This window comes from Ascaphus truei, chromosome 22 (genome assembly GCF_040206685.1).
Source record: "Ascaphus truei isolate aAscTru1 chromosome 22, aAscTru1.hap1, whole genome shotgun sequence".
NCBI lineage: Eukaryota > Metazoa > Chordata > Amphibia > Anura > Ascaphidae > Ascaphus > Ascaphus truei.
Window position 1 is genome coordinate 14,081,025 of NC_134504.1, and position 14,148 is coordinate 14,095,172.

Below are 14,148 nucleotides of genomic sequence, written 5' to 3' on the forward strand. Positions count from 1 at the left end.
CCGGTGTTTGCAGAGCGGGCCACCCAAGGGAGTGGGCTATAGTTACGTCCCTGGTTTCAAGGGAACATTATACTGCGCCTAAAGAAGAAAGTGTTTGACCAGTTTATACTGCCCGTGCTCACGTATAGATGTTAAACTTGGACCCTAAATGTAAAGATACTTCAGACAACACAAAGAAGCATGGAGAGATGCATGCTTTGTATTACACGAAGAGACAGGAGAAAGAATGAATGGGTTCAAAACCAAACAAAAGTCTGTGACTTCACCAGAAGAGTGAAGGAATTCAAATGGCGGTGGGACGGACGTATCAAAAGAGGAAATGACCATCGTTGGACAAGGATGGAACCCGACTGGATTCCAAGGAGTAGCAAAAGACGACGACTAAAACTAAGACAGGAGGATGATATCAGAAAATGGGCTGGAGCGACGCGGAGAAGAGGGGATGTAACCAAATTACCTGGAAATCATTGGGGAGTCTTCATCCAGCAGTGAATAATCAAGGGCTGATAATGCAGAAAAACATATGTAATATATATATATACGAGGTTTGTACACGTGAAGGAGACCTGTGAGGTTGGGAAATCTCTGTACATGTGAAGAGGAGACCTGTGAGGTTGGGAAAGCTCTGTACACGTGAAGAAGAGACCTGTGAGGTTGGGAAAGCTCTGCACATGTGAAGAGGAGACCTGTGAGGTTGGGAAAGCTCTGTACATGTGAAGAAGAGACCTGTGAGGGTGGGAAAGCTCTGTACATGTGAAGAAGAGACCTGTGAGGTTGGGAAAGCTCTGTACACGTGAAGAAGAGACCTGTGAGGTTGGGAAAGCTCTGCACATGTGAAGAGGAGACCTGTGAGGTTGGGAAAGCTCTGTACACGTGAAGAAGAGACCTGTCATGTGTTAAAGCTCTGTGAACTATAACTTAATTCATGAAGATATACCTTCCAACTGTACCTATTTAGCAGGTATGCTACGTGTTTGGGAATTAATTAAGTAACTCATCCAGCAAGAGCCAAGGACCCGCAGTGTGACCTGTTTATGTGCAATGTTGCAAAAGGTTGGAGCGTCTGTGAAGAGATCTCTTATTGGATCTTGTGTCACAGTCACCTAAACGTTTCCTTCACCTTGCAAAGTAAATACAACAAACCTTAGTGAACTGAAGGAAGAACTTAGGCTACGTCCACAGTGCAGGATACGGCACATGTTATGTAGCTCGCGCCGAAACAAACACTAGGGCGCCAATGCATTTGTGCAGCCTTAGGCCGTGCGTATAGTGTCCGCGACAGGTGACACCGCCCAAAAACAAATACATTGCCGCCTGCGCTTATAGTAAGCGCGTCGGCGGCAATGCGACAGAGCGACGTCGCGGACTTTGGAAGCCGGGAATATTTGATTTTTCAAGGGCTGTCGCCTCATGTGGCAGCTCCATAACAAATCAAATGCCGGAAGTCCGCGACACCGCTGCAAAGCGAAATATAACTTTCGCTAGCGGCGATGGCGACATCACCAGTCCGGTCGCGGGCACAATACGCCCGACCTTAGAGAGAAGTGCTACAGGGCACCGTGCCCACCCTGCCCCCTGTCTACAGGGCACTGTGTCCACCCTACCCACTGTCTACAGGACAGTGTGCCCATCCTGCCCCCTCTCTACAGGACACCAAGCCCATCCTGTCCCCTCTCTACAGGGCACAGTGCCCACCCTGCCCCCTCTCTACAGGGCACGGTGCCCACCCTGCCCTCTCTACAGGGCACGGTGCCCACCCTGCCCCCTCTCTACAGGGCACGGTGCCCACCCTGCCCCCTCTCTACAGGGCACAGTGCCCACCCTGCCCCCTCTCTAGAGGGCACGGTGCCCACCCTGCCCCCTCTCTACAGGGCACGGTGCCCACCCTGCCCCTCTCTAGAGGGCACGGTGCCCACCCTGCCCCCTCTCTACAGGGCACGGTGCCCACCCTGCCCCCTCTCTACAGGGCACGGTGCCCACCCTGCCCCCTCTCTACAGGGCACCGTACCCACCCTGCCCCTCTCTACAGGGCACGGTGCCCACCCTGCCCCCTCTCTACAGGGCACGGTGCCCACCCTGCCCCCTCTCTACAGGGCACGGTGCCCACCCTGCCCCCTCTCTACAGGGCACCGTGTCTGCCCTATACAGAGCACAGAGTAAAACACGTTACATGTTGCCCCCCCGGGTTCGCGCCTTTCCCCTCCCCTCCCCTCACGCTCTCTCTCTCTCGCTGGCGTCCCCTGTTTGTCCCTCGCTGCCCCTCGTCGCCGCAATGCATGCCGGGCCCTCCCAATATGGCGCCGCCCGTGCCGCTGCGCTGAGGAGCTTCAGGTCTCCGTCGCGGTGGGGGGATTACCGGGAAGAAGAAGGAACCACGATACCGGGAAGCGCTGGAGACGGACAGGAAGACCACAAATCACAGAGGGATGAGCGGTCACCCCGGGCTCCGGGGGTAGGGGGTGTCCCCAGTGTGAGAGCAGGAGGGTGGGGGGCCGCCATTTTATACACCCGAGGGGGTCACCGGGCGGCCCGGGCATGGACCAGGAGCTGCAGTCCCCCGCCCTGGGGATCGGGGAGGACGAGGAGTCCGACCTGACCGACTGGAACCTGCCCTTGGCCTTCGCGAAGAAGAGGCACAGCGAGAAGATCGAGGGGTCCAAGTGCCTGGCGCAGAGCTGGAGGATGAAGGACCGGGTAAGGTGGGGGAGGGGGAAGCTATTCCCACCGGAGGGAAGCGTGGCAGGGGCCTGGGGGGCAGAAGGATGGGGAGTAGGGCATGGGGCCCTGTAGGGGGTGGCGGGGGGGGGGGGGGGGTCAGGGTGGCACGGTGCCCTGTAGAGGGGGGTTAGTGTGGCACTGTGTCCTGTAGAGGGGGGGGGGGGGGTTAGGGTGGACATAGTGCCCTGTGGAGGGGGGATCAGGGTGACATGGCATCCTGTAACTGGGAGGGCTCAGGGTTGTACGGTGCCCTGTAGAGGGGTCAGGATGGTTCAGAGAGGTTCTGTGCCCTTTAGGGGGGGCAGGGTGGGCATGGTGCCCTGTAGAGGGGGGGCGGGAATCAGGGTAGGCACGGTGCCCTGTAGAGGGGGGGGGGGTTAGGGTGGGTACGGTGCCCTGTAGAGTGGGGGTTAGGTTGGGCATGTCCCACTGTAGAGGGGGGCTTAGGGTGGGCATGGTGCCCTGTAGAGGGGGGTGATAGGGTGGGCATGGTGCCCTGTAGGGATTCTCTCCTTTCCTAGTTCTTCCCCTTTATGAACAGATGTGTTGTAGATTGATTGTGTTTACTTTGCAAATGTATAAATTGGTAACACATGATACAGGTAAATCCATGGAAGCCGTGTCACTGCCAGTAGAGGTTGAAGCTGTAGAGGAGATGTGTAGATTACACTGAGAGAATTTCAAGGTCCAATAAGATGTATTCATAGATTGTTATAGTGTACAGAGCTTTTCAAAGCTCACATGTCTTTTCTTCATGTGTACAGAGCTTTCCCAACCTCACGGGTCTCTTCACATGTACAGAGCTTTCCCAACCTCACGGGTCTCTTCTTCACATGTACAGAGCTTTCCCAACCTCACGGGTCTCTTCTTCATATGTACAGAGCTTTCCCAACCTCACGGGTCTCTTCTTCACATGTACAGAGCTTTCTCAACCTCACGGGTCTCTTCTTCACATGTACAGAGCTTTCCCAACCTCACGGGTCTCTTCTTCATATGTACAGAGCTTTCCCAACCTCACGGGTCTCTTCTTCACATGTACAGAGCTTTCTCAACCTCACGGGTCTCTTCTTCACATGTACAGAGCTTTCCCAACCTCACGGGTCTCTTATTCGCGCTTGCAGAGCTTTCCACATCTCACAGGTTTTCTCTTCACGTGTGTAGTGACAAAAGGTGCCAGATAGAATTTAAAGAACAAATAATGCATAATAATAACCAATATGGTGTCGCATCAAGTCCTGTCTCCCACCGGTGTAAGGCTGCGTTTATAGTTCCGGCTATGGCGACGCGACCGCGTGACGTCAGCCGTCGCCATTGTAATAGCGATTCCTGGTTATAGTGCAGGAGTCGGTACAGGGGGCGTGGTGGAGGCGTGACCGTGAGCGATTCGCCCCATGGCTGAACTGCTCACGTGCCGCTGACGTCACACTGCATCGCTGAAGAGGTTAAAAAACCTTTGACTTCCAGTGTGATGTGACACCGCTGCACTGCTCCCTCCTGCTTTGGCGCTTCCTCCTGCTTTGGCGCTTCCTCCTGCTTTGGCGCTTCCTCCTGCTTTGGCGCTCCCTCCTGCTTTGGCGCTTCCTCCTGCTTTGGCACTCGGGGGGTGTCGCACCTCCGTCTGGAGGTTGCGCGAGACCCCCAGAGTGCAAGCGCCAAAGCAGGAGGAAGCAGTGCAGCGGTATCACATCGGCTCCAGGGACCCTGAGGGAAGCAGCAGCACGTTCTCCAGCGAGTGGCCAACACCACCCGAACTCGCCCATCCTAACCGGGTTAGGAAGCGTGAACCTCACACCGGCAAAGTTTTTTGTTTAATTTTCTATTTGAATATTTATTTAACACCAAGGTTGTTGCAATACATTCTTTCTTAATACACTACCACAATTGTTACATAAGCGCCCCTGCTTTTTTGTGTTTTGTCTTGTTGTCACTTTCTGCAGGATTGGTTATCCGTTATTTTGGGGCAGCTATCACACAAACCATTGTTTTTGGACTAAACAGACTTCTGAATATCCAGGAGATTAATTTTTTTTCCGTTTTGGTCACATTCTGGGATTTACATCCATCTCCCAGCTGTGCACATGGACCTTGAAGTAACATATGCAATATAGTCATCATATCCTTGGCTACTGGTTGTAACCTCCTCATACACCACCCAACACCTTTTGCCTATACTGTGTTAATCCTGTGTTGTCTAGCAACTCACATGAGCTATAGCCACAACCTAGTGTATATTTTGTACATAGTTCATGTCATTTACCAGCAGTGCACACATAGGTAAACAGTCATAGCCATTTTTCACAGGGCTTAGTGTTGTTCACACAAGGTCACCCCCTTGCTCTCGGTGTACCCTCATATACCATCAGTGGTTTGGCAAGCGCACGCTAAATCCTCCCCCCCTATCCCCACACTTCTATATGAGTTCAACTCGTATAAGGACCCTGGTAACATTTACACTGCACTGGTCTCTGGAGCTCCATTTTAACCTCCCGGATGCTTAATATATGAAGTGCTTCTAGCTGCTGAACGGAGCCTCATACTTTAAAGATGAAAAACAAAGGTAGAAGATCACTCGGGGTTCAATTTAACCGGGGAAAGCCTCCAAATAACAGCAGCGCTTAAACTCCTAAAGATAATATAGCAAAAACCACAAACACTGCAGTTATTCCACGGCATCTTCCCACTCAAACGTGAGTAGGGATTTTGGGCCAAAATGTAATGTCTCCTGCGGTGTATATAGAATTTACCCTTCCGTTATAAAGAAAGTAATTTCTCTCATAGAAGAAGCAGATTACAATCCTTCCATTGAGAATGAAGCCCCTCAAATATAGCGGAGTGGAGACATTGGTATTCGTGTTGTGATTGGGTGACGTTGCCGGTGCTAGAAAAGGAAACGCACCGTTGTCTTTTTAAACTTCCACCTCAGGAGGAGTATTGCTTGAATGGTGCATGCGTGTGCTGCATCCCATACCTCCGTGTCACTGCCACGGAGCAGCAGGGTATTGGGTTATAGTTACTGCGACGTGGCTTCTCCTGAGTACTGGACATGAACAGACGTGGGATGTGGTTCCCAGGTATCCATCCACTCGGGTGTACCCAGCGTTCCGCAGGGCTGTCCTTCGAGGTATTGCCGAAATCTTACTTAAATACAGGAATAGAAACTAAAGTCTTTATATAAATCAAAAAATAACCGCGTGAACTGCTCACATGCAAAGCAGCACGACTAACATCATTTCGTGCCTCGCAGGCACAGCAAATGTGATTTCTTTATTAAGCCCAATAGGTCCCGTACAATCTAACATCTGACTGCTTTCTCCGTGCCGACCAACATTAATGTATGCAACGGAGGAGTTTTAGTACTGTTTCATCTTGGGACTTTTCTCATTCTTGGCACCATTAAGTGATGCTTCCCCCCTCCGAATGGGATGCCGGTATCTCTACAACATATTTCAGCTGCACACCAAAAATAAATATAACGATGTAATCACCGGTGCTCCTGGTTCAGGTCAGCAGGCAAAATTAGAAGCAGGGCACTATGGATTTCAGAATAACTGATAGTAAACCGCTCACCAAATAGTAATATGATAGCCGGTGCAAAGGGATAGTACTGGCATAGCAAGTAAACATGAAGACATAGAAAGTCTCCCACAGATCCCTTTTACCACTGCACAAACAGGCTAATGATAGGTATTAACAGGGGTATTGTGCTCCCTGACATATATCAAAGGGCTGTAGGAGATATCACTTGTAATCGCACCCAATTCTAGGAGTGAACAATTACCACTAAAAAGCCTAGATATAGGCAAAACAATAAATTTTTATTAATGTGTATCATAACGACGCATAATCAGTAGGCATAAAAACCTTTGGATCCCTACACCTACCTCCTGTTCTATACCCTTCCCCTTGTACTTTGAGCAGCACCATCAGGAGGGTTCAATCAATGAACCATATATTCAAGTAGAAATTAATTAGCCTCCTATGATCACCCATACCTTGTATTTTAGATGTTTTTATGCCTACTGATTATGCGTCGCTATGATATATATTAATAAAAATTTATTGTTTTGCCTATATCTAGGCTTTTTAGTGGTAATTGTTCACTCCTAGAATTGGGTGCGATTACAAGTGATATCTCCTACAGCCCTTTGATATATGTCAGGGAGCACAATACCCCTGTTAATACCTATCATTAGCCTGTTTGTGCAGTGGTAAAAGGGATCTGTGGGAGACTTTCTATGTCTTCATGTTTACTCACTATGGATTTCTGCAGAAACAAAACTATTTATTTAGCCAAAGTTCCGACGTTTCGGCAGCTACCACGTCCTTTCTAAAGGGTAGCTGGCATCTGAGAAAGGTAGTTGTATCTGCCGAAATGTCGGAACATTGGCTAAATAAATAGTTTTGTCTTTGCAGAAATCCGTAGTGCCCTGCTTCTAATTTGGCGGCCGGTATCTTTTCCCGTGTTCAGCTTCCTCGTCACATGGGCTCACCGGATGCTGCACCGGGTGACGTCACGACTTCCTGTTGGCCCACTGGGCCGGGGAACTTTGAAAAGCGGCCATTTGGTGAACCCTGGATGCCGGCACCATCCTACGGAGGGAAGTACCTCAGGAAACAGGGGGTTCACCGAGCTGAAAGTAAATGGGTGTCAGCTCCGGAGACAACCTGTATTTTATTTTTTTTAAAATCGACTTTTCTTCTTTAAGGGTTTGTTTGCTTTTTGTATTTGGTGTTTTTCACAGGGGATATTTTGTGCGTGTTGCATGGCTTTGCGATCTGTATCTGGTTGTGATCGTTTCCCATCGTAACTTATTTTTTTCTAATTTAATTTTTATGATGAATAAATGTACCAATTTGTACATATTCACATGGTATGTTTGTGCGGAAAAATACGAGTGCAGCCAAACAACGCCTTCCTTTGTGCTTAAAAGCAAACAAACCTGTGGTGTTGTAAAAGGGCATAGGTCACCTAAAATAGGAAATAAAATGCCAATCAAAATGGCGACCATCTCGCGCCGCCTCTTTAGCGCTCTCGTTTGTAGCGCGTTCCGAAGATGGCAAGTTTTGTTTTATTTTTACAAAGCGGCTTCGCGTTGTAAGTTCAGAGAGAAAACAATAACTATATATCACCCTTTCTACTTTTGCTCTGGAAATAATCAGATCCGTGCTGCTCAGAACTGTATATTGCTTTCCTTGTTTATTAAACAAGATCTCTCGGCAGCCAATATAAATTTGCATACGTTCCCAGCGCTTTCATTTATTGCGAGCTGTAATAGAAATTTTCTGATGGAATTTGTTTGCCAGCTGAGACTTTTAAACAATAAGGGACAAATCTCTTGTTGTATTTAAGCAGCGACTACTGCACACAAAATGACACAGGCTCAAAATAGGTAGCATATTAGCAGTGTGTGTAGATGCAGAATCTTATAATCCCGCCGGTACATTATGAAATCTTAAGTGAGAGATTACTGCAGAGACGCTCTTTAAAATGTTGATTGTATAGAGGTTTATGGAATATAAATTGTAGCGATGGAAAAACTGGACGTAATCCATTCGTTTTAAATGACATTAAGTGCCTAAAACCAACATGTAGAAAGGATTGATGGCTGTACACCAGGGGCGGTCAACTCCTGTCCTCGAGCCATCAACGGGTTGGGTTTTCAGGATGTCCCTGCTTCAGCACAGGTGGCTCCATCAGTCATTGCTTCAGCGAAAGACTGAGCCACCTATGCTGAAGCAGGGACATCCTGAAAACCTGAGCAGTTGGTAGCTCTTGAGGACTGGAGTTGGCCGCCCCGGGTATATTCTGATGCCTCTTCAGAAATAAAGCAAGCTCTCTTTGATTTTTGTTCATTAGATGCCCCTCAGCAGTAGCTGCTGTTTGGGGCGAGTTGCTGTGTCACGGCAGGTGTCCAATCCTGAAAACGTTGAAGGTTTTGCTCTAAAAGTGATGAGGGGGGAATCAATTGTGGCCCGTTTCAATAAGTCACGTCGACATGTCTACATGGTGACATTGTATTGACACCGTCTGTAAATTTTCACTAGATAATCAATCTTCCCTCAATTAGATTTGATTGGATAATGGAACAGTGGATGGGGAATTCTCCCTAACCTGTTAGAAGGGCCTAGTCATTTAAGTTAATGTGCGAAGGGAAAGCGCTATCTCCGTAGCCTTGAACCCTGCTATACATAGATTTTTAAATACTATTCAATGTAATATTTAGGCTGAATTGAGAAGCAAGTTGCATTATATCCTAATTGTCATTCGATATCAGGCGGCGAATGACTCGTATCTGAGGCCACATCTCAGCCAGCGGCTATCTGTGTGTTCTTGTGAAAGTGATCTTGTTTGGTTTATGGTTTAAACTGCCTTTTTTCTTCTTTGCTGTGCTTCTCTTGCTATACACCTATTGTGCTCCTCCTCTTACCGTGCACCCCAAAACTGGAACAGTCTACCGGAGACTCACAGCCAAGACCTGCGCTTCCGCAAGCCCGCGGAAGCGCAGGTGAGCCCCTACTAAAGCCGCTCTAATTGCGGCTGTAGGGGCTCAGTGCTGAGCGGGAGCGCGCGTCAGCGTGCTTCCGCCAGCAAGCGCCAAACATGGCCAAGGCCTAAGTTCTTTCAAAACTAAGGCGGTCTCACATTTGAATCTGGTCTGTAACTGTTACATACGCATATAATGAATAACCCTGCTCACTTATGTAACTATGTATTTGTATCCATGTATTATTTGTCATCATAACTCTATGCCCAGGACATACATGAAAACGAGAGGTAACTCTCACTGTATTACCGCCTGGGAAAACCTTTTATAAATAAATCTGTTCTTCTAAATATTATTAATATCAAATAGTCTATGAAGGAGACATTGGCTGAGGAGAGAGGAGAGAGACGATGGTGTCTGTGACCAAAGGAGCAGGGGGAGACGATAGAGAGGAGATGGTATTTCCAGGTGGAAGGGTCGTGTTGGGGATGGCTCTCTCCTGCACATACACAATCATTTGGTCTAGACTCATGTGCCAAGGGCATCGACATTACTAGGTCCTCGCACCTTAGTACAATATCGAGTGCCCTCTCACGGTTGTGGCTAAAGGTCATATAACGGTATTTGGAAGTTCAGAAGGGATTCTGGGGCTCGAGTGTTCCAACAGAAGAAAAAGAAGAAACTTTTCAAAACAATGTCTTCTCAATAATTATCTCTCAAAATATATGATGAGGTATCCCAAACAAGTCCATGTACAGTACAATGTGAATAAGAAGTCAAGGGGCTTCCAACCTGTTAGCTAATAAAGATGGTGCCTGCCTGGCTACACTCTCTATGAGAGCCTGCAACCTCCAGGCACAAATAAAACCGCAAAGTATTCTTTTCAGTCTGTGAATGACTGTATAGATCAGCCCCCCAAGAAAGACGGGGTTCCTGTATAATGGTCAGAGGAACTCGCTGTTGCTGCTTGCGTGTTCCTCTTATCATCTGGATTGTGATGGGAATTCTGCAGTGTGCTGTCCGCCACGATGCTTGAATGGAATGTAGAGAGATGTGCCACACAACACCAGTCAAAAAGATCGAGAGGGGGTGACTCCAACGCCAAAAAGTGAAACTTTATTTGATAATGTTGTGACGGTAGGGCTAGCTGGCATCATAAAACTGGGATGAAGCCCAGCTAGCTACCCCTAAATCTATGTAACTTGGCCACCTATGTAAGGTTTATTGGAACCAAATGTATTTAATATCTGGAGGAGAACAGGGAATATATAATGCACTATGTATGTGAGAATGTATTCCAAAGCTCTTTATTCCCTGTTAATGCAATCCCCAAGTCTAGTTGAGCAAGCAATATGAGGTAAAGTGTTTTGTGATCTATGTGTAAGGGCTGGGACCCGCTGCGCCCGGCGGCGCGGGCGGCCGCGTGAACGTTCCCCACCAGCAGGGAAATTCTATTGAGCCGGTCCCAGTCCCCCCTCGCTGCACGGCTCACTACGCACTATGACGCGTCAGCCGCCAGGGGATGCAAGAAAATTGTGATCCCGAGCGGTGACGCGTCACGTGGTGCGCTGATGAGCCAATTGGGGGCGGGAGCTGTCAGCTTCCTACACACGGTAGTGTGTGTCAGTTACAGCGTGTGTGAGGTTTGTGGGGGGAGGGAGCTGCTTACCTTCCAGCAGCCCGCAGCAGCTCCCTCCTGTCCTGCAGACCGAGCCCGTGGAGGGAGGGGGGGGGGGAGTAGCGGGTCTCTCCGCTCAAACCACGCCTCCCGCTCCCTACAGACCGCATATCGCGGTCTGTCTCTGTCAGCGCCCCGCCTGTCTGCAGTGCGGGCGCGCTGACTGAGGGAGCGGGGCCTAAGCACTGTGATGTAATTTGGGAGTCAGCCCTGTAAAGTGTTAATTGGATTATGTGACTGTACTCATTTCTAAGATAGCAGACTTGTAATGGGATTTGTATGTGAGCTACATTTGTATGGAGGGGACTTTGATTTAATCAGCCGAGGTTCCTGCAGATAAATGTGTATTGAGACAATGGTTGGGAGTGTGGAGGTGTTAGACATTTGGTGAGTGTGAAAGAGAGGACAATCGGGTTTGCTCTGAATGGCCAGCAGCCCCTCCCATGTAAGGCCTTGCCCCCGCTGCCTACTACAGCGGACGCTGCGCGCACGAGAGCCCTCCCCGCAATGGCGCCGGGCCCGCTGCGAGGGGGGGGGGCCCGCAGCGCTCGCGCGAGAGCTATTCCTGCTCTCAATAGAATTGAGAGCAGGACTCGCGTCGAGCAATTAGGCACGCCCCTCGGCGGTTCAGCCAATGAGGGCGAACCTGCCGGGTGACGTCATGGCCGCGCCCCCGTCACTCCTCCGCCACGCCCCCCCGGTCTCTCCTCCTGCAGTGAGCTGCAGACCGGGGAATCGGCTGAACGCGCCGCCAAAAGCGCGGGCGCGCGTTACAGCGGTGTGACCGGGGCCTTAGCCTAAAGAATAGCAACAGAGGGATTTATAAAGGGTGCCGCTGATCAGAGAATGCAGATCTACCTTCAGAGAGACACTCTGGGAAGGAGCATGGAGATTCCCTCAGGACCATCTGAGAGACACTCTGGGAAGGAGCGTGGAGATTCCCTCAGGACCATCTGAGAGACACTCTGGGAAGGAGCGTGGAGATTCCCTCAGGACCATCAGAGAGACACTCTGGGAAGGAGCGTGGAGATTCCCTCAGGACCATCAGAGAGACACTCTGGGAAGGAGCGTGGAGATTCCCTCAGGACCATCTGAGAGACACTCTGGGAAGGAGCGTGGAGATTCCCTCAGGACCATCTGAGAGACACTCTGGGAAGGAGCGTGGAGATTCCCTCAGAGGACTATCTGAGAGACACTCTGGGAAGGAGCGTGGAGATTCCCTCAGGACTATCTGAGACACTCTGGGAAGGAGCGTGGAGATTCCCTCAGGACCATCTGAGAGACACTCTGGGAAGGAGCGTGGAGATTCCCTCAGGACCATCTGAGAGACACTCTGGGAAGGAGCGTGGAGATTCCCTCAGGACCTTCAGAGAGACACTCTGGGAAGGAGTGTGGAGATTCCCTCAGGACCATCTGAGAGACACTCTGGGAAGGAGCGTGGAGATTCCCTCAGGACCATCTGAGAGACACTCTGGGAAGGAGCGTGGAGATTCCCTCAGGACCATCTGAGAGACACTCTGGGAAGGAGCGTGGAGATTCCCTCAGGACCATCAGAGAGACACTCTGGGAAGGAGCGTGGAGATTCCCTCAGGACCATCAGAGAGACACTCTGGGAAGGAGCGTGGAGATTCCCTCAGGACCATCTGAGAGACACTCTGGGAAGGAGCGTGGAGATTCCCTCAGGACCATCTGAGAGACACTCTGGGAAGGAGCGTGGAGATTCCCTCAGAGGACTATCTGAGAGACACTCTGGGAAGGAGCGTGGAGATTCCCTCAGGACTATCTGAGACACTCTGGGAAGGAGCGTGGAGATTCCCTCAGGACCTTCTGAGAGACACTCTGGGAAGGAGCGTGGAGATTCCCTCAGGACCATCTGAGAGACACTCTGGGAAGGAGCGTGGAGATTCCCTCAGGACTATCTGAGACACTCTGGGAAGGAGCGTGGAGATTCCCTCAGGACCATCTGAGAGACACTCTGGGAAGGAGCGTGGAGATTCCCTCAGGACCATCTGAGAGACACTCTGGGAAGGAGTGTGGAGATTCCCTCAGGACCATCTGAGAGACACTCTGGGAAGGAGCGTGGAGATTCCCTCAGGACCATCTGAGAGACACTCTGGGAAGGAGCATGGAGATTCCCTCAGGACCATCTGAGAGACACTCTGGGAAGGAGCGTGGAGATTCCCTCAGGACCTTAAGAGAGAGACTCTGGGAAGGAGCGTGGAGATTCCCTCAGGACCATCTGAGAGACACTCTGGGAACGAGCGTGGAGATTCCCTCAGGACCATCTGAGAGACACTCTGTGAAGGAGCGTGGAGATTCCCTCAGGACCTTCAGAGAGACACTCTGGGAAGGAGCGTGGAGATTCCCTTAGGACCATCTGACAGACACTCTGGGAAGGAGCGTGGAGATTCCCTCAGGACCATCTGAGAGACACTCTGGGAAGGAGCGTGGAGATTACCTCAGGACCATCTGAGAGACACTCTGGGAAGGAGTGTGGAGATTCCCTCAGGACCATCAGAGAGACACTCTGGGAAGGAGCGTGGAGATTCCCTCAGGACCATCTGAGAGACACTCTGGGAAGGAGTGTGGAGATTCCCTCAGGACCATCTGAGAGACACTCTGGGAAGGAGCGTGGAGATTCCCTCAGGACCATCTGAGAGACACTCTGGGAAGGAGCGTGGAGATTCCCTCAGGACCATCTGAGAGACACTGGGAAGGAGCGTGGAGATTCCCTCAGGACCATCTGAGAGACACTCTGGGAAGGAGCGTGGAGATTCCCTCAGGACCATCTGAGAGACACTCTGGGAAGGAGCGTGGAGATTCCCTCAGGACCATCTGAGAGACACTCTGGGAAGGAGCGTGGAGATTCCCTCAGGACCATCAGAGAGACACTCTGGGAAGGAGCGTGGAGATTCCCTCAGGACCATCTGAGAGACACTCTGGGAAGGAGCGTGGAGATTCCCTCAGGACCATCTGAGAGACACTCTGGGAAGGAGCGTGGAGATTCCCTCAGGACCATCTGAGAGACACTCTGGGAAGAAGCGTGGAGATTCCCTCAGGACCATCTGAGAGACACTCTGGGAAGGAGCGTGGAGATTCCCTCAGGACCATCTCAGAGACACTCTGGGAAGGAGCGTGGAGATTCCCTCAGGACCATCTGAGAGACACTCTGGGAAGGAGCGTGGAGATTCCCTCAGGACCATCTGAGAGACACTCTGGGAAGGAGCGTGGAGATTCCCTCAGGACCATCTGAGAGACACTCTGGGA

General features: G+C 50.5%; 1 protein-coding gene across 1 annotated transcript in view; it reads left to right on the forward strand.

The window, feature by feature from the left end:
* The first annotated feature begins 2,254 nt into the window (after nucleotides 1–2,254).
* Nucleotides 2,255–14,148, forward strand: part of RPTOR (regulatory associated protein of MTOR complex 1) — a 90,257-nt gene continuing 78,363 nt past the window's right edge. Inside the window, exon 1 of the mRNA XM_075580050.1 lies at nucleotides 2,255–2,694. Coding sequence (XP_075436165.1) covers nucleotides 2,536–2,694 — 159 coding nt within the window. The 5' untranslated portion in view covers nucleotides 2,255–2,535. The remainder of the gene's footprint in view (nucleotides 2,695–14,148) is intronic.